Source organism: Rattus rattus, chromosome 9, assembly GCF_011064425.1.
Source record: "Rattus rattus isolate New Zealand chromosome 9, Rrattus_CSIRO_v1, whole genome shotgun sequence".
Classification (NCBI taxonomy): domain Eukaryota; kingdom Metazoa; phylum Chordata; class Mammalia; order Rodentia; family Muridae; genus Rattus; species Rattus rattus.
The window spans coordinates 68,857,364-68,879,706 of record NC_046162.1 but is presented as its reverse complement, the minus strand read 5'-3'; the positions used below and the strand labels follow the sequence as shown (position 1 = coordinate 68,879,706).

The 22,343-nt window shown below is 55.8% G+C and overlaps 1 protein-coding gene across 1 annotated transcript in view; it reads left to right on the top strand.

The window, feature by feature from the left end:
• Tmem104 (transmembrane protein 104) overlaps positions 1-21,538 on the top strand; it is a 56,567-nt gene extending 35,029 nt beyond the window's left edge. Inside the window, exons 9-10 of the mRNA XM_032913351.1 lie at positions 5,464-5,557; positions 19,883-21,538. Of these exons, the coding sequence (XP_032769242.1) occupies positions 5,464-5,557; positions 19,883-20,643 (855 nt within the window). The 3' untranslated portion in view covers positions 20,644-21,538. The remainder of the gene's footprint in view (positions 1-5,463; positions 5,558-19,882) is intronic.
• Positions 21,539-22,343: the final 805 nt, after the last annotated feature.

The following is a 22,343-nucleotide window of genomic DNA, read 5'->3' as shown; positions in this document are numbered from 1 at the left end:
GGATCCTTTTGACTGGTGAGGGCTGTGGGGGATTCTGCGGGTGGCAAGAGCCAAGTCCCAAGCTCTTCCCCTTCACACCCTGACCTTTGCCTCAGTTCTGAGATGGAACCCAGGGCCTTGCAAACACATTAAGCCACACCTCCCAGCGCTCCACACCAAACTGTTTTGGGAAAGAGATTCACCTCCCCAGCACGGTGATTGTTTATTTCAGCAGAGCAGGTGCACTTCTGCATAGCTGCGTGACAGGAAGGCAACAGGGCGGGGATGGGGTTACAAAGCAAATCAGCAAAGCCAGGGCTGCCTCTTCGCCTGCACAATGGTGGCACCTCCTCCCAGCCACTTCACCAAGCCCGGCACAGTCCACAGATACTCGTTCGTGCCTAATAGTGTCAAGTGTGCGGTCCTCTCCAGGCGTCAGACAAGCTAGGATCTGGCCCTGGCCCTCAGCATACTGACTCCTACTGGGGATGCAGGAGCCCTGTTCCCGGAAGTCATGCGGTGCCACCGGAGCACTGCACTGTTGATGTAGTCACGAGCCCCAGAGAAGCCTGAAGGAACCGCAGAGGAGGCTGGCATTCCAATGAGCTTTGAAGATGGGGGCCAGAGAAAGGAGGTTCTCTGCCATCGGGAGGGTCCAGAGGGCAGAGCCATGAAGGTAGAAGTTAGCTTGGTGGAGCACAGGAGAGGGCAGAGGAAAGGAGCCTCCTGCAAGATGAACACACGGAACTGGGTCTGCAGAGAAAGCCGGACTGTGTCAGGAGACGTCGGCAACTCTCTTCCTCTGCCCCTGAACCTCCCCACCCAGCCCCTCCGTCTCCTCGGCCAGATGCGGGGTCACTGCCTGTTCCGACGACCTTGGCAGTGAGGAAAGCGACACACGTGGGTGCTCGGCAGATGTGAAGGCGCCTGTAGCCCTGAGCAGCGACGTCATCAAGGGTGACTTTGACAGAGGCAGAGTGGTGAAAACTGGGACCAGGAGGCTGAGGCTGTGACAGGTTTCTGTCTGGCTGTGGGACCCGAGAGGTTCTGCAAGCTCTCGTGGAAGAGGCAATTCGTGATTGACACCAACTGTGTGTTTACTTTGTTTCTCTGGCCAGGGAGATTTGGGGACAGGGGAAGTAGGTACCACAGAACGTAGCTGGTACAACAGTGTAGGATGCCACTGGTGTGTTCCCTTCTCAACAGCAGACAGAGCGCCCCGTTCTCAAGACTAGGTTGAGCCTCTCTTCAGTGCATGCCAAGTGTGGTGAGATCTGGTCAGAGGGGAGCACAGCCCAGCCACAGCAGCAGCGTTCTTGATTTAAAGATCCACTTGTCAGCAGTGCAGTATTTTACCCACCCCCCCTCCCTGCTCCAGAGCTGTCACCTGAGGCAGGACCACTGCAAGAGGAAATGAAAGTGCTAGGCACATTCACACCACCGCAGGAGGCTCCAGGGATAGCCATGGTTCTCAACCTGTGGGTCTCGACCCCCCTTCAAGGGTCAAATGATGTTTTTGTTGGAAAACACAGATGTTTGCATTACGATGCATAACAGTAGCAAAATTTCAGTTATGAAGTAGCAATGAAGATAATTTTGTGGTTGGGGGGCGGGTCACCACAACAGGAAGAACTCTGTTAAAGGGCCATGGTGTTAAGAAGGCAGAGAACTTCTGGCCTCAGCACTTCTGAATTCAACAAAACTCCACATTATGTGGGGGCTGGGAGACCTCACACCCCGGCCCAACCCATATAAGGCTGTCAGTGCCTGCCCCAGGTATTCTAGTCCCTGGCCTGTGTCCAGGGGACAGGCCAGGGTGCAGGCCAGGAGCTCTCTGCCACTGAGGCCTATTTCTAACATAGGTTGGAGAAATTCAGCTTCCAGTAGTCTTTCTTGGTCTGCGAGCCGGGTGTGGCTTCGCCCTGCAGGGGGCACCCTGTAGCACCCATGGGCACCTGACTGAGCTCTGTCTGGGACCCTGGCTTTGGGAAGACTGTGGCTTGGAGCTGTTTAGTTAGGGGACTTGTTATGTCAGCCTCACTCAGGCAAGGAATCGGTTAGAGGTGGTTGGATGGGTGTCACCTGCTTGGGGACATGGGGAGGCAGACAGCCCCTGATAAACAGTAGGCTCCTGAACGTTCTGGAAAAGCAGCGGCCGAGTGCTGCCTGCAGCGCCCTGGGAACAGGAGCTGCCTCACGTCCATCAAGGCTCCAGCAAGGCTGCCACTCGGCCTTTGCTACGCAGCAAAACTCACTGACCCAGAAAGAGATGCGAGCGAGCGGCCCCGTTTGCCCCCTCCCAGTCTGTCTCAGACTTTATTCCCAGAAACCAGCTTGAAGATTTCATTAGAAATCAAAGCATTTGCTGGTCCTTTTTCTTCTTCTTTTTTTTAAGAAGAAACACACTTGGCTGCCGTGATCAGTGTCCCCGGCTTTCTCTAACGAGGGGGTGACAAGAGTCCTTGAACAGAGACTGAGTTGGAACTGATCAATGGCATTTGGGGGTTGGAAGATTTGCTCAGGAGGCAGCTAATTTATAATGTCATATGGGCTAGACTGGAAGACCCAAGAGGATAGGCTGTCTCTTGGCTTTCTCTCTGTCTTTTCTGTAAAAGGAAAAGAGAACGCACGTCATCTGGCTGGTGATCACTCCGTGGTAGACTCGGCCCTGCTAGACCCCAGCAGACCTCTCTCTTCCCCCTTCCTGTCCTGTCACTGGCTGGCCCACTCCTGCAGCTGCTTGCTTCTGGCCTGAGCTAATTTGCAAAGGACACCTGTTCGTTAATTAGCCCAGCTCCAGGGCTCCTGTTTGATCTGGGCTCCCTCTGGGCAGGGGCGGCTGCTGTTTGGTGTCTCCGTGTGCTGGGCCCTGAACTTCCTCAACTGTGAGGGTGGTCTGTGTTCCCGATTATGGAAGGAGAACAGCCACTGCCCAGCTGTTAGTGTCCCGGTTGGTGCTCTGTCCTACAGGACAGACCCGGTGTCTGGACTAAATATGGAACCCTGAGTAAGTGGGCCCTCATCCTCACTCTGTCACTCAGTTGGCCCCAGGGACCCTCTCACCTAGGAGTCCCCCCATAGGGTATCTCGTGTCCTCGAGTGTGCGCTGAGAATAAAGGAGGTAGATGAGGGCTCTGTGCGAGGGTCCCTGGAGAGTGACCCTGCCCTCCAGAACAGTCCCACTCCTTCATACTGTTTTTATGCGAACAGTATAAATTATGTTATTATGTTAGATAGAACATTCTAAACACAAGGCTTCGTGCTCTATCTGACATCCAGCCTTCCACATGAGCCACCCCAAGATTTCTGGCTTCCGCAGCTGGGCACCATGTTTGCAGCTGGAGACACCACCAGTCGGAACTGAATTTCCAGACCCCCAGGCATTACCAAGAGCCCAGTTCCACAGACCAAAGTCATTTGGACGCGTTTTTTGTGTTTATGCATCTCCCTGTCAGCCCCTTCTCTGCTTCAAAAGAGAAAGTCATCAATGGAAAGTTTCCCTGAAGTGGTAATTTTCCTAAAGGACTTACTGACGGTGGACAGGCTCGACCAGGGGTGGTGGCTGGTGCACCCATTTCTTACTGTAGTCCAGCTCTCCCGCCTGAGCTGCACAGACACCTCCCTTTGCCTTCAGGGAGTCCCTTCCCCTGATTCCACTGTCCCCCAGGCCTAAACAAATGCTTCTCTATCCCCCTTTTCCTGAAGAGAAGAAGGGCTGGTCTGGAGGCCCCCAGCTGAAAGACCTTCTCCTCAGAAATCTCCCAGCCCTAGTGACTGCCAGGGTGCCTTCACCCACCCCAGCTAATTAGAGCCTTTCCTAGGCGGCTCTGGAATCTTGTCATTCATTCTCACAGAGATAATGGACTTGGATAAGAGGTCACAGCCTCCCCCCCACTTCCTGCCCTCCTTGCGGAGAGGGTGGAGTAGGCTCCCCCTCCCCTCCCCCAGGAGCTCCCTCCTGCCTGTCACAGGAACTGTCTGGTCCGCCTCCCCCCAACCCCCCACTTGGCAGCCCGTGATGGAGTCACACTGCTCATACATAGGGCCAGAGCCCAGCTCCCTACAGTGGGCCGCTCTCCCCGTTCCGCCGGCTCCTCGCCACCCCTCCGTATGCTGCATCTCTGGTGAGTGTCATTAGCATCCGCGTGATGAAATGGCAGCGTGAACGTTAATAAGGGCTGATGTTTGCCTGCTTCCGAGTGGCAGATTGGAAATGGTACCATCTGAACTCCAGCGAGCAGCTTTTAATCCCTCTGCTTCCAGAGCAGCCAGTTTGGCATGGAGAGCACAGCCCTTCACCCACCCACCCCCAAGACACCGCTGTATCTCCAGCGGTGATACAGCTTTTTTTGTAAGGCCAGCAGTCTAAAGCAGGGTTTGTTTGGTTTTTGTCATTGTTGTTGTTGCTGTTTTTAATTAAGCATTTTCCCTTGTTCTCCAAAGAAAAGGAAACTAAGGGGCCAGTACCACAGGCACCCAGGTCTCCAGGCAGTTCACATCCCACCCCTGACCTCTGTGTGGATGAGGATGATGCTCAAAGCACGGGAGCAACAGGCCTGGGATAGCCTGGGTGGCAGGCCTGGGATAGCCTGGGTGGCAGGCCTGGGATAGCCTGGGTGGCAGGCCTGGGATAGCCTGGGTGGCAGGCCTGGGATAGCCTGGGTGGCAGGCCTGGGATAGCCTGGGTGGCAGGCCTGGGATAGCCTGGGTGGCAGGCCTGGGATAGCCTGGGTGGCAGGCCTGAGATAGCCTGGGTGGCAGGCCTGGGATAGCCTGGGTGGCAGGCCTGGGATAGCCTGGGTGGAAGGCCTGGGATAGCCTGGGTGGCAGGCCTGGGATAGCCTGGGTGGCAGGTGCCATCACATGTGGTTTATGCAGTTCTGGGAACTGAATCCAGGGTGAGCCCTCAAACAGCGAGGCTGCTTCCCAACCCCACTCCCTGGTGAAGCCCTTGCTCTCAATCGGGCCATTTTGCCTACGTGGCCCCAGCAGCCCTAGCTCTTGTCCTCTGCCTTCCAACCTTTATGGAAAGATGGCATCCTTCTCCTCTCAGCTGCCCCTGCCTATCAGAGCCCTCATGTCCCCCACTCCTTCTGTCCCCATGATGGTGAGGACCTAACTGGTACTCCTCACTGCCGGTTCATTCCTGACCCACACTCCTCACAGCACAGTGCTGGGCCTGCCGCTCTCTCAGCAGTACCTACTGAAGTCAGCGGAATGGATTGGGTCCCAGAAGGAAGCCTGGGCCTTGCGTAGACAAAGCAGTGACATCTGAGCAGGAAGCTCTGCCTCCCTCGTCCTGCCCAGCCCCTGTATTCATCTTCAGTGATGCTGACGGCCTGGGGAGGTGCTGTCAGGGTGCCCAACCCAAGCGTTCACCTGTGTTACTACTGGGCCTCAGCTCTGTGCACAGGCCATGGTCCCCTCACAGCCCGCTCTGCGTGTCCACCTCTGTGTACCATCTCACGTTCCTCTCGCCCCCAGGCCATCTTCACCGTCCTCCTTGGTCCGTTCACCTTCTTTGATGTCCAGAAGACCAAGTACCTGCAGATCCTGACCTCCCTGATGAGATGGATCGGTGAGTCTGAGAAATCGCCCAGGTCTACCCTTCTCCCCGGCCCCTCCCTCCACCTCTGCAGAGAAGCCAGGCAAACTCCCAGCTGGGACGCAGCAGCGGCTCGGCTCCCTCAGCCTGCCTGGTCCTCTCACCTTTCCAGAGGGCAAGGAGGAGCAGGCGCTCTGTTGCCTTTTACTGCTGGGGAAATTTAGTACCAAAAAAACATGAGTGACTTTTTCCAGGTCACATTGAATGGACAGAACTGAGCTAGGACCTGAACTGCTAATTCTGGTCCAGCCTCCCTCACATGAGCATGCTAGGTCGGGCTGTGCCCCCCCAGGAGGGGACAGGAACACCTAGGATGTGGTGTCTGGCACAGCCGTAAAACCCAGTGGTCTGCGGCCCAGTTGCTCTGAGCCTTTGACTTATAGACCACCAGAGTGTGAAAAGATGTGCTGCCATCTGTAGTGGCTTCCAGCTGGCTGACACCCCGAGTGACAGCACTCTTGGCCTCGGGTAGATGTTGGGGATCTTCCCCCTTAAACTGGTTACCAGCAGGGATGTGTTCACTTCTGCGGTGCCTGCCAGCCAGCCAGCTCCATCCGGCTGCTGCTGGATCGAGGGTGATCAGCTGTGGGGCTGCTGTTACCTCTCCTCTGGCCCTGTTGTGCGTCTGACTTTCTCAGTATAAAAGCTAAAACGGGGTGGGGGGTGGGGACATACCGCAGCTCAATGCCTGTCTAGTATTCGAGAAGCCTGGGTTTGGTCCCCAGCGCCAAATAAAGACAGATAAAGTAGCAGGTACGTGTATTCCAGCACTCAGGAGATAGCAGGAGGAGAAACTGAAGTTCAAGGTCTCACTTAGCTACAAACTAAATCAATTCAAGGACAGCCTTGGCCACATGGGATGGGTCTAGGAGCCTCCACCCCAACCCCTAGCACAGTTTCCAGAGCCGTTTGAGTTGGGCTCCTTCCTCCTAGCCATCCTCCTTAACCCCCATCAGGACCAGGGCTGCAAGCTGCTGCTGATTCCACATCATGCCTGCTAAGGGCATTCACACTGACAATGTCAGGCTTCTCCTAGCCCCTGCTTCCCCTAGTAGAGAAACCAAGGGCGCCCTGGCTTCCACAGTGGGAGGGCGAGCCATCCTCTCAAATAGCCTGGCTTGCTTCAGCTACAGCAGCATGGGCATGGGGCAGCCCCCAACACCTCTCTAATCCAGGAGCCCTAGAGGGCTTGGTGCCTAGAAGTTAGGGTTGACAGGGGTCAGAACACAGTCTGTTCCCCTCTCTTATATCTTGTCTCTTGTGAGCACTCCAGCCAGGGTGGTGATGTTTTTGGGGCAGGGTTTGGAGAGGAATATTCCCTTCTCTCACCTACCTATCTCTCTTGCCCAGTTCCTTTTACTCCCTGCAGCCGGCTGGGTCTGCAAGTCTGGCCTGTCCTGCTAGTCCTTGCCTGTCCAAGGATTCTCTAAGCTCTGGCCTGAAGCTGAGCCCCTGCTCATGTCTTGCCATGCTGGGATGACACTGAGAGACGGGCAGGAGGGAGTTGAGGCCAGTAGCACATGCTTTGGCCAGATTGATGGAGTTCATAAGGAGACAACCGGCCTGATAGTGACAGCTTAACTTCTATATTTTTTAACAAAGTCTCCATCTAAAGAGGGAAGCTTAGGCCCAGCGTAGTGGCACAAATTTATAAACCTCACACTTAGGAGGAGGTGGCTGGAGGGTCAGGAGTTCAAGGTCAGTCTCAACTACATAGAAAAAGGAGCTACAAAGAGAGAGAGGAGGTAGAGGAAGGAGAGCGTGTAAGGGAGGGAAGAGACTGGGAGTAAATAAATGTTCTCTCGTAAGTACTACAACTAGGTGGGGATCGCAGCAGAGCTCCTGTTGCTGCCAGGCCCCGATCCTACCATCAACAGCCTTTGCTTCCCTCTGTCCAGTTCCACTGTCCCCTGGATCCGGACAGGCACTGGCTGTGTTAGGGAGATGGCTCAGTAGGTAAAAAGCACTCTCCATGGGAGCCTGAGAGCCTCTGGTGGCTTCCCCCAGCCCACATAAACGCTGGACACAGCAACACAGAGGTCTGGGATCCCAGTTCTTATGGGAAGCTGGGGGCTAGAGACAGGATCTCCAGAAACTCAGAGTCTGGGCAGCAGGTGAAGGGACCTTTGGTATCACACTTGCCACCAACATTCACAGGAACAGGCCCAAGTACACGGTGCACAGCACCCAGGGTGGGGGAGAATCTGATGCCTCTGCCCCACTGGCACCTGCATGTAGGTGCACATACTCACATGCAGACAGACAGACAGACAGACAGACACGCACACACAATTTGAAATAATAAAGCAAGGCTGGAGAAAGTTGCTTAGCCATTAAAGGCTAAGGTTTACAACTAAAATTTCAAGACTAAACCTTAAAGTAAGGGTGGGCAGTGGTGACACAACACCTTTAAGCCCAACACTTGGGAGGCAAAGGCAGGCAGCTAGATCCCTCTCTCAGTTCAAGGCCAGCCTGGTCTACAGAGTAAGTTCTAGGACAGGCAGGGCTACACAGAGAAACCCTATATCCAAAAATAATCAAAATTAAAAAAAGAAATAAAAGAAAGGGAAAGAAGGCTCAAAGCCAGCACCAGGTAGATAAGCAAGTCCCTGACTCAAAGCCACTGTTCCTCCGTGGGAACTGTCACCCCAACCCCACATCCTACAGGGCAGAAAAGTTCCAGGGTCTCCCGGGGCCTCCTGGCAGCTCCCGTGTGCTGCAGGCAGGGGGCAGTGGTCCTAAGGGTCTGTGACGGCCACGGGGGCAGAGAGCAACTAGGGAGGATCCTTGCACACACGTGTGCACTTGTCGCTTGCTAGGGACACTGCTGTCTTCACTGCCTTTGCCTCTCTTCTCCCTTGGAAATGGGCGATAATCAAATGTCAGGAGTCTCCCCGGCACACTGCTGTGGGTGACAGAGCACAAGGCAGTCATTTTTCTCCATGAGAGACTCAGTCAGACCTTTGAACTTAAAAGGCCGGGCCTCCCAGTGACAGAGCCGCCCAGGAAATGGGAAATTGCTGTTAAGTGAGCTAAACCACAGTGGGCCCTGGGAAGCTCCCAGCTGGGGCAGAGGAAGTGCCAGGGCGGCCTGGCTTCTCAGGGAGAAGCCAGCGTTCTCCTCCACCTAACCCCGGGTCTTGCTCTGAGGAGGAGAACCAGGCCACAGAATCCCCCCAGAAGTCCCCAAAGCCACACTAAACAGGCAGGGACCTCAGCCTCCCAAACCAAGCCCCCCTGGACATAGTAAGGGAATCTCTCCCCTGAGCCAAGCTCCTCTCCTGGGGAGTTTTCCTAGGACTCCCTTCAGGCAGTGATCTCAGAAGTCCCGCAGGAGCCTCTGCCAAGCTGCCACTCTGCCTGTGAGAAGCAGCAGTGGTTCCGTGTGGCCCCACAAGACCCTCCTCCCCTCCCTCCTTCCCTCCCTCCCTCCCACACTTTGCCAACACCCACCCTCTCTCTCCCCTCTCCCCAAATGAGGGCTGTTCCTTTTCAAGAGCTGAGCAGGGAGCTCGGGGAGGCAGTAAGCTGGCCCGGCCGGGTTCCAGAAGACAGGAGAAAGAATGGGCACCAAAGGGACCGGAAAATCGTGAATTAATGTGCTGAGCCGGAAGGTTCTTGTGCTTAATTAAGAATTTGTTCTGCCATCTGTTGAGATGAAGCCGGGGTCGATCTGGGGTCCCTTAGAGTTGTGCCCAGGAGCCTCAGGCGGATTTCTCTGGGGGCTTTTCCTCTGCCCTCCCCTCACTCCGATAGTAGCCTAAGTCTCCTTGTGTTTCCGCCACGGGATTTGAAGGCTTGGATGGCCTTTACAAATAGCCAGTTGTCCAGGGAAATGTCAGAATATCGGTGACAAGCACCAGCGTGGATCCATTTCTCATGCCACACCGGCCGATTTGGGGAGCTTTGATTTTTCCTTCTTAATGCATGTGAATGTTTTGTGTACGTATGTGCACCGTGTGAATGCCTGCTTCCAGAGAGTATGAAAAAGCCATCAGATCCTCTGGAACTGCAGTTACAGTTGTTAGAGGCCATGTGGGTGCTAGGACTCAATCCTGGGTCCTCTGCAAAGAGCAGTAAGCGCCCTTAGCTGCTGAGCCATCCCTTCAGCCCTGAGGGTACTTGGGTAATAAATGCCTCTAAGATCACAAGGACAAGGAGGGGTCTCTGCTGTCTCCAGGAAGGAAGCTTATCCTCCAGACCAGGTCTTCCAGTTGGCTCTCCCAGGCAGCCATCGCAGACTGACCTTGCTCCCTAAAATGGCCCAGTGTCGCCCTCTCCCACTGTGCACTGACCTGTCTTCGGTCCTCTGCAACCCTCTTCTGTACTGTGGCAAGGAAGACACCATAAGACTGAGTAGAAGGTGCTCAGCACTGAGACAGGGGCATCACCCTCATTGCTGGCACAGTCAGCTGTCCCAGAATGAACCTCAGCCATGTTCAAAAGCAAACTGCAATGCCAGGATCATTGAAGCCATCTCTCCTACCCCCTCGCCACACACCCTGCTGTGGTCCCCGCACCCCCAGCCTGTACTCCACCCCCACCCGGGAGAGATGAGCAGGCTCATTCTTGTCGTTGGGCCTTGGGGAGCATCAGGTGGCCCCGGGGCACATGAGTCAGCCAGAGCACCATCCTTCATTCCCAAAGGTCTAGCATCCAGGCCTTCAGTCCTGAGCCCTGAGCAACATGACTTAGACCTGTTGGTGGCTCCTTCCTATCCAGCTGGCTGCCCCATGGGAGCTCTCAGGCTAGAAGGGGCCACAACGGCATTATTACTTCAATCCCATTATCCACCCACCCACCCCCAGCTTGCGCACAGATGCCTCCCACTTGGGATCACCAACAGCTGGCTCAGCTCAGGGCACCCCACTGGTGTTATTAAAAACTCGATTCTTTCTAATAAAGGCTGCTGTGGGGCACCGCCGCCCTCCTCTGGGCTGTCATGAACCCTAGGGCCTCCTCCCCTCTGTTTGTGTATTCAGAGCTGACACCTCCTGCTCTCCAGCTCCACGCTCCCTTCAAAGTGGGTCAGACACCATCCTCGCCAGGCGTCCGTCCGTAGAGGAGCTAGGGCTGTCCTGCCTGGGGAAGTTGCTCAGCCCTGCTCTCCCACCCCACCCCCTACAAGTGGCCCAGATTTGTTCTCTAAGCCAGCAGGCAACTAAGCAGCAACAGCAAACAAGGCCACAGGTCCCCAAGAAGAGGCCTTCACCCGGGAACAGGAGGGCTGTAGTTTCCACCGTCCCCAGGCCTGTAGTTGTCCAAGTGGCGAGTGCCCTCACGAGGGCTGCTGTGATCTGTGGCAGCCAGCAGTCAGGGGTCTTGTAAGCCTGGGCCATCTGTCGCCATGTTGAGTCCCTGTACGGTTCCTCAACTGCTGTAAACCAGGAGTCCAGAAAAGGCTGTGTCCCCATATATCTGCGTGCAGCAGCCTCTGTTGCTAACACTGTCCTGCCCAGTGGCCACTCTTCAGGATTCTCTGCGGCCCCTCCACAAGTAGAGGGGACCAGATGAGATCGTGGTGGTCTTCATTCTATACGCTGATTTATCTCATCGTACACACAGAGTTCAGTGTGGAGAGAGGGGCTTGGGGCTTCTGTGGACAGGCCACTGGGATGAAGCAAACATGTTATTAACCTTCCCTAGAGAAGAGCCAGCCATAGGCTGACGATTGCACTGTCAGCCAGCATCAGTCAAGGCCGACCACAGCACTGCGCTGGGCTCCAAGAGAAGATGGCCAGTCCCTTTCCAGCCTCGCCTCTCAGCAGCTGTACTTGTCCACAGCTCTGATCTGCGTGTATCTCTGCCCACCAGACCAGAACTGCCGATCCACCCACGAGGTGGGTAGGAAGCTACCTGGGCATTCCAAGGTGAGGGAAGGCACCTGTAGTCATAAGCATTGTCTCTGCACAGGGTTGTCCCTTATAGCCACCACCACAGGAGCCCTACAGCCCCAGAACAAATTCTCCTTCAAGCCAGAGGCCTCAAAACCCCCAGGCCCTGGCGTCTGTCACCTCTCCTCCTCTTCCTCAGTCCCTCTGCACTAGCTGGCCACTCTGGAGGAAAGGCTAAGCAGCCTTCAGTGAGGAGGGCAACTGGGCCTGAAGTTTTATGTTTCAATCTCCAGGAAGGAGATTAGCTGGCTCACAGCCAGGCTCCTGACTCTGCCATCCTGTCCTCATGGTCACTAACCAAGCTGCCCTGATGACTCAGGAATGAAAAATGGAGACTGTCTCCCAGGCGCCACCTGTGTGTGCCGAGCTGGGGGAGGGGGATGGAAGGATGACAAGGCCAGAACTCCCGCTTTCATACCAGTAGCTTGGCCGCTCTGGAGGCTGAGTGCCCGCTTGCCCTGCATCTTCTACCTCCAGGAGAAGCTTGCAGCCATGGGTAGAGTTAGACCCAAAAGTGGGTGGGGCACATCTTCTGCGTGGCATGGAGACCTGCCCAGCACCAGAAGGAGCCAGCTTGAATTCCTTCCTTTCAGTAGAAAGGGTATCCAGAGTGAGTTGTTATGGGCAAGGTCAACAGAGGCAGGCCATGTAGTCTCTGGAAAAGTCTCACCCAGAACTCCAAAGTTAGTCCCCCAGAGAACACACAGGAGACCTCTGGCCCCTGCTCAGGTAGATGAGTGACTACGAGGAAGACTAGACCAACTCATGCATCAAAGAATCTGTGAAGAGAGAACACACACACACACACAGACACATACACACCACACACACATACACACACACACACACACACACACACACACGTATAGCTTTAACTACTCTAAACGGGGTAAAAAGAGACACCAAGGACCTTTGGAGAGCAGGTATGATCTGACAGCCCCTGGGTCCCCCATCCCACTCCCCTGACCTCCAGAGCCCCTCAAATTAGTTGGTACCAGCACTGGGTATCCAGGACAAGCTCCTATAGTTCCTGGACCAGCAGGGAAGTTAGAACCACCCAGTCTCCTCCTTCACAAGGAGAAAGGTACCCTGTGTGCTGGTTTGGGGAGCCACACCCCAGCATGGAAAAGTAAGGCTGTGGGAAGATAAAGAGACAGCTCTCTCAGAGACGTCTCTGCTGGTCCCCACCCGTGCCAGCCACTGTGCCGGCTGCTTCCTTCTGCTCAGCACTAATCCATCCAATCTTATTGTGTGTGTGTGAAAGGGAAGGGTAGCCACGGTGGCCTGTTGAGGTCCTTTCTCTCCTTCCACCTTTACTCGGGTTCTAAGTAGTCAGGCTGGGTTTGTCTGCCGGCCCAGCCAGCCAGCCAGCCAGCCAGCCAGCCAGGCTTCTAGCTTTCCTATTCATAAAGGCCGTACAGCAAGCTGCTCAGGATTAACAGGTAAAGAGGCCCTTGGACTGAGCCCAGCGTAACCTGAAAGTTTAGACTGTAAGATACAGCAGCTTCTCAGGGCAGCACTGGCGCCCCACCCCCACCCTCCAGGCTCCTTCCCTGTGTCTGCATGCGGCTCCCCCTCTGCCAGCCGTGTTAAAGGACAAACGCCAATCACCTGCAGCTGTTTTAGGGCTGGGACACTTCTCGCCTCTCAGCCCGAGCTCACGGTCGTCCTGTCCAGTCTCCCGCCCACTCCCCCATGGCTCAGCTGCAGGCAGGACCCACGGCCCCTGTGTCCTGGGGACACAGTGTGGTGGTGAAGGGCAAAGCTGTAGCCAAGCCCCCCCCTCCACCAGACCCAGCTCCCTGCCGGAAAACCAGCCGGTCACTGATGCATGCTCACTGGGTCATTCATTATCATTAGTTCTGACGTGTTGATTCTCTGCTTGGAGAAGACAGCCCTGTCCTCCTGACAGCCACAGTGACGGATGGCCACCTCGATGGATGGCTGCCTCCTTGTATGTGCTAAGCTGAAGCCAGAGCCATGAACACCACTTAGGAAATGGCACAGGCTGAGCTTGTCCCAGAGTGGGTATCTAGGACCAGAAGGGTTGAAGGGGAGAGCGGGGGAGGCCCTTCGGGAAGCATGAAGGAAAATGGCCTCCTGTGGAAAAGGCCCAGGGCCTTGACATTACTGGGACAGTATTTGCTGGAGTCATCCTTGACCCTTGAGAGCCGTGGTTTCAAGTATCTGTGTGCCTCTTAAGCACTCAGAGACTAAGGCAGGACTGTAGCATGTAGTCTGGCCTTAATGGACGTGTGTCCTCCTCCTCCACCACAGCTATATTTCCTGTCCTTTTAGGTCCTGCTCTAGGACAGGCTGGTGGCAGGGATGGGTACAGCCTGGTGGCTGAGGTCCCATGCTATATTCCAGCCCCCTAGGCCAGACCAGCACCTTCTCTCAGGACAGCCTGGCTGTCATGGCCCGAGGGGACTTAGCCTTCAGCCGTTCACCTTTTCTTCATTCAAGACACTAGGGATTGACTGTACTTGGGCCTTGCACAAGCCAGGCTGCTGCTCTCCCAGCTGATTTCCCCATGCAAATCAGGAGAACTGACAGATGCTTCGTGGCCCCATAGGACTATCCTTGAGTTTGGAGTTGAGAGGTGGCTAACGGGTAAAGAGCACTCTCTGCCCTTCCAGAGGACCTGAGCTCAGTTCCTAGCATCCATCTACACTAAGCAGCTCGGACCTGCCCGTAACTCCGGCTCCTGAGGACCTAGCAACCTTCTCCAGCCTCCCCAGCCACCCACGTCGTATATATGAACACTTGTGAATAAAAATAAATCTTTAAGAATATACTGGACCGGGCCAGGTGTGACGGCACAGGCCTTTAATCCTAGCACTCAGGAAGCAGAGGCGGGTGGATCTCCGTGTGACCTAGGTTAGGTCTGGTCTACACAGAGAGTTCCAGGACAGCCAGGGCTGTTTCCAAAAGCCAAATGCATGCTTATAGACATATCTGTGTATCGTTTAGCTGTAATCAGTGCGAGAAAATGAATAGTGTTGAACATAGTGGAACACACATGTAATCTCAACGCTTGAAGTGGAGGCAGGGGAGTAAGGAGTTCAAGGCCATCCTCAGCCACATACAAGCTAGAGACCATCCTGGGCTGTACAGTTTGTGTGGTTGCATGCATGTGTGTATGCCGAGGCATGTACATAGCGGTCAGAGAACAACTTGCAGGAATCAGTTCTCCCCACCCCATGAGCCCCAGGGACTGAGCTCAGGCCGTCAGACTTGGCCACAAGCTCCTTTGCCCACTGAGGTAACTTGCTGGCCTAAGCCCTGTGGTTTTGCTGGCACCTTCTAGGAGACACATGGACATCATTCAGCACGCTCAGAAGTCCCCCCCCCATGCCATTTCAGAGCTAGTCTCAAGGAAGAGGGAAATAAAAAAGCCACCAAGAGGGGCTCCATGCCCCACTTTCACAGTCATGGTGACCCCAGGGAACAGGGTGGGAGATCCGTGGTCCATGTGCCCCTGTATCCATGGCACCAAGGCAGGTGTCCCAGTTCATGCCAGCCCCACAAGATGCCAGGATCCTGCAAGGAAGGCAAGGTCTTCCTATGCTTCACACAGAGGAAAGCAGGAAGCTCCCCTCACAACCCCCGTGGGGGACTCAGCGACCGAGGATGTCAGCCAGGTCACTTGCTGTGCAGAGAACTGGGAAGGGGGGAGGGCCTCCCCTCCCCACACCTCCAATGCAAGCTGGCTGTTAGATGGCTGCCCCAGGCTATGTTCCCAGTGCGTGAAGAATGGCCTCTGACAACTCTGCCCTAATGTCAGACTCCTGCCTACCCCACATCTGGCCCCAACAAGTCTGTACCTCCTCCCATGACTTCACCTGACTAGTAGGTCCCTGGTCACCTTCCCTGCCCTGCTGGCAAAGCGTGGATTCGGGAGGGATGGTGTTTGTTTATTTCGAGGCTCTCAGGAATCAGCGTCCCTCTGTCCTTGGCACATATCCAGGAGGGAGTGGCTTGCCCTTTCTCTCTGCCAAGAAGATGTTCTGAGGTCAGACAGACAGACAGCATTGGTCAGACAGCTCCCACAGGGATTTACCAGGCTCTTGACAAAAGAAAGGAGGGAAGAAAGCCACCCAGATGCTGTTGGGCGGCTCTGTGCCGGGTTTGGTTTTGCCCTAACTTCCCGACACAGGGAAGCATGCCGACACAGGGAAGACACAGGGAAGCATGCTGTCTCGAGCTGGCCGGTCAAGGCGCCTGAGCAGCACCTGTTTGGCCTCGGCTCCTCCTCGGATGACGGCTTGCTTTCTGCACCTGGCCCCTCCCTCCAGGGAGTTAGATGCTGAGGGAGCAAGCTGCACCTCAAGGTTAATCAATACGGCAAGGCCAGCTTGTCGAACTTAGATCAGCTGTCAGAAGTCTGCCTGTAAGCAGCTCGTGCCTTCAGGCAGAGTCAGAGACCGGAAGCCTGGAAACTGGAAGGGCAGCTGTCTCCTCATCACTGCTTTATAACGAGGCCCTCCCACACCAAAAGCAGGTGTCACAGAGCAGCTAGGACGGTCTTTATTTGCCCCTCTGGCACTGCACCCCCCTCTCCTCTACAAAGGACTTCCACCTTTGAGCTTGGACCATTCTCCCCACGGGGATGCTGTCCTCCTAAGGTGACCACCATCCAGTTTCTTCTGCTGTCATTGCCTTTGATACCTTCTACCTGTTGGTTCCCTCTGGACTCCACGAGGACAAGGCCTGTGCCTGCCCTGTGCACTCCCCCCACCCCACCCCCAAGTGACCAGAATAGAGCCATCGGTCAGCAGACCCTCAGCGAGTCTGTTAGTGAGTGAGTGATAAAGGCCAAGTCTCAGTTTATACAAAACCGGCACAGTTGTTTCTATAAATAAGAAAAGTCTCCTGCCCCTCATTATACAAATGATCGGCCCAGGTCCACTGTCCCCATGTGACCTTATGCCAAGCCCTCACCAGCCTCCCAAGTCCTCCCCAGCACCTCGATGATGCTTCTCCACACACCCTCAGAGTGTGACTTCCGGTGTGGAAAGCGAGTGCATTGTAGACTTCTCAGAGGTTAGCCTGGATGGAGGAGACACAGGGACACCTGGCACTGCCACCCGGGAGCTGCAGGCTCTGCTCAAGGGCAGACCCCTGCACCTCTGATGGGGACACGCTGGATGTGGGGGTTCACTCGGCATCTCCATGTCCATCTGTGCCTGCCCTGCAGCTGGAGGTGAGCACTGAGTGTCATCCAGGGTGGCACGACAGTGCCTTCTGTGCCTCCACACTGTCTGTCCCTCACGGCCTGTCATCTTACTTCACCTTGATTTATTAGCAGACCTAATGAGTTTTTGGAGCAGCCGCCTCCCCAGGGACGGGGCGATCAATCTAGGAGATAGCTGGTGATCTCTGCCGCTCCCCTAGCACCAGGGAAGGCAGGAGGTTCCAGGGACAAAGGAGTCTGGCCCCAGGAGAGTCTCGTGGAGTGGTCTTGGGACCTCTGCAGGTTGGAGCCCCCTTTCTTCCTTCCTCGGTTTCTGTCAGTCGGAGACATCAGTGTTTCTTTTGAACATACCTGGAAGCCAGGTCAACACTCTCCCTTCCCCCTTGTGTTCCCAGGGCCAGTGCCTTCTGAGTGCGCCCCAGAAGGTGGACAGTCGGTGGAACTCTTGTTGGACTTGCCTGGGGCTCTCCCTCAGGCCTCTGCACTTCCTCTGCCTCCATGAGTGTTCCCCACCTCTGGCTGGCTTGTGTCCCTGGAGGCACGGTAGGCCCTCCAGAGTTATTCATCTCTGCTTAGACATGGGTGCTGTGCCTCTCCCTAACCAGATCCAGCAGCCTTGTATGCTGTCCCCACAGCTGGGGCACTTTTGACCGATAGTGTGGCTAAGGAGAGGAAGGGAAAAAGGGAACACAAATGAGCCCGTCCCCCATCGGGTGATTGTCAAGGAGCTGCTATTGCACAAAGTGACCCTCCAGGGCAGATTTAGTGAGTGTGACGGGGAGGGGAAGAGTGTGTGTGTGTGTGTGTGTGTGTGTGTGTGTGTGTGTGTGTGTGTGATCCCCACATGTCTAGTATGGTCCTTTGTGCATACTAGACAAGCAGTCTACCACTGAGCTCCAACTGCAGCCCTCTTTTTAAAGATAAATATATCTGTCTATGTGAGTGTGTACCACGTGTGTGCGCCCAACCGATGTTACAAGCAGTTGTGAGATGGGTGCTGAGATCTGAACTCAGATCCTCTGGAAGAGCAGCAAGTGCTCTTAACCACTACTGAGCCATTTCTCTCGCCACAGACTTTATTTTAAGACAGAACCTCACTTACTTCCCCAGGCTGGCTTTCAACTCCCTGGGTAGCCCAGGCACTGGCTGTGAACTTGCTGTCCTTTTACCTCAGCCTCCCTGAGTAGCTGAGATTCCAGGCCAGCACCATCAGGCCCAGCTGGGTCACTAATCTCTGTGGTCACATTAACAGATACGACTAGTTATGACCGGGCTATCCTGGAAGTTCTGGAAAGGCCTGAGATAAGAAAGCAGCCAGTGGAAAACCATGTTAGAGGATAGATACTAGAGATGTGGAACCCACCCTGAATAAGCAGGCTGTCACCTACTCACAGCTCTTGGGGGGACTTGAGGCTTCCCCCAGAGAACAGAGGAGTAAGACCCAAGACCAAGGTCAGGCAACAGACAGCTGCAGGATTTCTCCACTGGCCTCTTTCCAGATTCATGCCGGCCGTGGGCAAGGCCTGGAGCAGGGCCAGGTCCCAGGTAGCATCCCAGCCATCGGTGGTGGCAAACAAAATTTAAATCGTGTCTTGCAATGGCTACTCCCTTGGCTCCCACCCAGTGTCCTCCTCCCTACAGTGGCACAGCTGCCTGCTTGCACCACCTGAGCACACATGACACCACTTCCAGCCAGCTGGAGGGTTCCCCACGCCTCAGTACACCAGCATCTTCCTACACCTCTAGGATGAGCTAGCATCCTGGGGTCACAGGCTGAGGCCCAGAGAGGAACTAGGTTGATACTTCCCTCCGACTGGCTGGGGCCGGAAAGATTTGTGGTGCCCTGGAGCAGGAGGAGTAGAGGAACTGAGCCACTGTGAGAACTGAAACAAATCATCTTTATTGGCAGTTTTCACGGGCCGTTCTGAGCTCCCCCGCCTCCTTCCCCCCACTGCCATGTCAGACAACTCTGATTAAAAGCAATAAATGACTCCAGCCCACTCCCACCTGTCATCATGGGAAGAGACATTGGCCCGGCTTCTCGTGGGTCCCAGCAGAACAGCCTCTCCCTAGAACCAAGGAGTCGTCCCCCAGCGTCATACTGAGGAAGAGCCCTGATCCTCTGAGGGGGCCCACAGACAGGACACGCCAGACTCTTCTGCCCCACCACTCACAAAGAAGCGTCACTGGCCCTGCGGACTCGTCCCGGACTACAGGGAGTGTCAGGCCTGTTCTGCATAGAGGCAACAGGAATGTATAAATTAAAAATGGAGACAAAGACTCAGGGTTCTCTGAGCTGTTGAGTAGTTACCATTGGCAACCCTGGGTGATGTCAGGAGAAGATATCAGAGAGATCTAGAAATGTTGTCCTAGCTGGCAGGGACCCTGTCCATTGTGCTGAAGCATGGGTGATGGACTCTGGCTTCTTTAGGGAGTCGGGTGAGGGCTCAAGAGGAGCTCCCCCAAGAGGCTACCAGGTAGAGTCAGCTCTGTCTACAGATCTTGATTGTCCTAAACAGATAAGGTCACAGATGCCCTTCCACAGCAAACTCCCTGTCCTCTAACCATGTCCCCAAGCCCCGAAGAGCAGAGCCACATGCCGTTTGCTGCCAGCCTCAGTCGCCCTCAGGTGCCCTTTCTTCCCTGGAGTGACCCCCTCACCACATCCTCCCTACTGCAGACCCTGGTCACCCAGCCCTGCACACAGCTGCCCGCATCCCTGCCCTCTTACCCACATGCAGCAGGGGGTTTGTGCCTAGGAGGTGCCTCCTCCCACGTGTGCTGTGCCTGTAACCCTCAGCTCCCCACATCTCACACTCGGCCCTGCAGGCCCAGAACCTTTAAACCAAAGAAGAGAGAAGGAGTGAGTGCCAGGCAGGTCCGCCTCTGACAGGAAGCTGACAGAGCCCCCGAGAGGGACCTTGAAGATAAGGGGAAGCTGGTAGCTCCTCACTGGGGGCTGTCACCCCAGCATCTCCTTTGTCTGGGTCACACCCAGGCCCTGCTTCTGGGAAGATCGGGGAGAACAGGATGTTGTACCTAAGATACTCAGGCTCAGCTGCCCTGCACAGTGTGAGGGATGCAGGGCTCAGCAGCCATGCATGGGGTAAGGGATTCAGGGCTCAGCAGCCCTGCATGGTCTGGGGGATGCGGGGCAGACTGAGCCGGCGAGGCCATTCATTCTCAGCGACCCTCCTTGTCTTGCAGCCTTCGCCATCATGATCGTGCTGGCCCTCGTGCGCATCGGGAAAGGACAAGGAGAGGGGCACCCGCCCCTCGCCAACTTCTTGGGCGTCCAGAACCTGTTCGGGGTGTGTGTCTACTCTTTCATGTGCCAGCACTCCCTGCCATCCCTCATCACCCCCATCTCCTCCAAGCGCCACATCACGCGGCTGCTGTTCCTGGACTACGCATTGATCCTGGCCTTCTATGGACTCCTCTCCTTCACAGCCATCTTCTGCTTCCGTGGCGACAGCCTCATGGACATGTACACCCTCAACTTTGCCAGGTGTGACGTCGTGGGCCTTGCAGCTGTCCGGTTCTTTCTGGGCCTCTTCCCCGTGTTCACCATCAGCACCAACTTCCCCATCATCGCGGTGACCCTGCGCAACAACTGGAAGACACTCTTCCACCGTGAAGGTGGCACCTACCCATGGGTGGTAGACCGCGTGGTGTTCCCCACGATCACCCTGGTGCCCCCCATTCTGGTGGCCTTCTGCACGCATGACCTGGAGTCTCTGGTGGCCATTACAGGAGCCTACGCGGGCACTGGCATCCAGTATGTCATCCCCGCCTTCCTGGTGTTCCTCTGCCGCAAGGACACCCAGCTGACTTTCGGCTCCGGAACCATCAACAAGCATAGGTCCCCGTTCCGCCACACCTTCTGGGTGGCCTTTGTGCTGCTATGGGCTTTCTCCTGCTTCTTCTTTGTCACAGCCTACATCGTCCTCAAGGAGACCCAGCTATGACAGCAGATGCGTCTGACAACAGGAGGCAGAGACAGCCCAGCTCCAGCCTCCCTGCATCAAAGCAGGATTTAGCCGCCACCCAGGTCTACGTGAGCGTGAGTGTGCTAGGCTGGGACTCTCAGAGGAGGCCGTCTGCATCTCTAGCTGCTGTCCTCTCCCCACCCAGGACGCCACCCTGCAGGACAGCCCTCCTGCGTGGGAACATGGTTGTTACACACATTCCTCCACTCCCGCCACTGGAGGCCGGTTCCCTCCTCTGCAGTGGAGGAGGCAGTGCTGGCCCTGCTGCCGTGTATACCAGACCCCGTCCCCCTCCAGCGTCCTCCACCGTCCACTAGCAGCTGCTGCCTCTTCAAAGGCAAATCCCAGGCCCTGGCTCTCCTAACCTGGCCTGCTTCTGAAGGGCAGGGCCTCTTTCCTGCCAATCCTGACAGTTGCTACGTTGTTTTTCCCCCCTATGGGAGGCCTGGCCAGCTCTAGTGACAAGGACAGGAAGTGCTAATTGGCACCGGGTCCCTAGGCAAGAGCTGTAAGAGCTTCTTCTGTGGGTGCCAGCTCTGGCACAGCAGACAGGTGAAGCATCCTTCCACGGGCTTTAAAGCCCTCTACTTGGGGCCCTGAAAGGGGCCCTATGTCCCCTGGCTTCTCCCTGGGAACCCAGGGGCCCCCTGAAATACAGGGTACCACTTGAGAAGCTGCCCTCATCGCCTCACCCACACCCACAGTGGTTGACCACCGCCCTGGACTTAGAACGGGGAGAGCACAGAGTGACCCTCTGCAAAAGGTCGGGCTGGTGTTATGCGGCCCAGCTTGCTCCCATGCTACATTGCAACACTAAGGTGGTGACCCCTTAGGAGCCTGGTCACGGGTGCTCAGTGGCCACACCCTCCAGCTACCCTGGAGCTCCACCCAGTACCCTCCACCCTCCAGTGGCTACCGTGGAAGGAGGCCAGGCTCCCAGCTGCCTCCTGCTGAGTCACATGTGCACCCACGAGGCCCAACGCCTTGGAATGATGAGAGACTGAGAGAACTGCATTTTCCATGTGCCTTCTCCTTTGAGCACCAGGGATCCGTCCTGACCCTGACTTGCTCCAACCCTGGGCCCAGTCCCACCTGTCCTGGACAGACTGCCTCCGGGGTGATGGGTCTCAGACCCATGCCCCCACACCCCTGATCTCAGTGCCTTGCTCCACCCTAGTGAGGGAACTTTCGCCAGACACCTCTTCCCTTCTGTCCCGCCATATTCAACGCCTGAGCTCTGCTGTGTTCTTGAATGTCCCAGAATCCAAGGGGCTGTGCAGAACCTGCCAAGGATGTGGGATCCGCTGCCGCCCCTGGCCCCAGCATCCCTGCCTCTGAGCATCTCCAGGTCAGGGTGGGCCGGGCAGCAGCCTCTCACTGCTGTCCCCACATCAGTAGTTCCAGCCACGTGGAAGACGGGCAGACGTCCCTACACCGGTCTGCCAGTGCAGCATCTTCCCAGGAGACCCAGACCTACAGTGGGCCAAGTAAGGACAGCAATACAGTAGCAGGCCCAGGGGTAAGGAACGGCTGCCCGTCATCATCCATGCTGTGCCGCCCCCGTCTCAGGCTGTTCGCAGAGAACTCAATTAAAACATCTGTACTTACCCTTCTCCCTCTCGCTTAAGGACAAAGCAAATTACATCTTCCTACTGCAACACACACACACCTTACCCCCA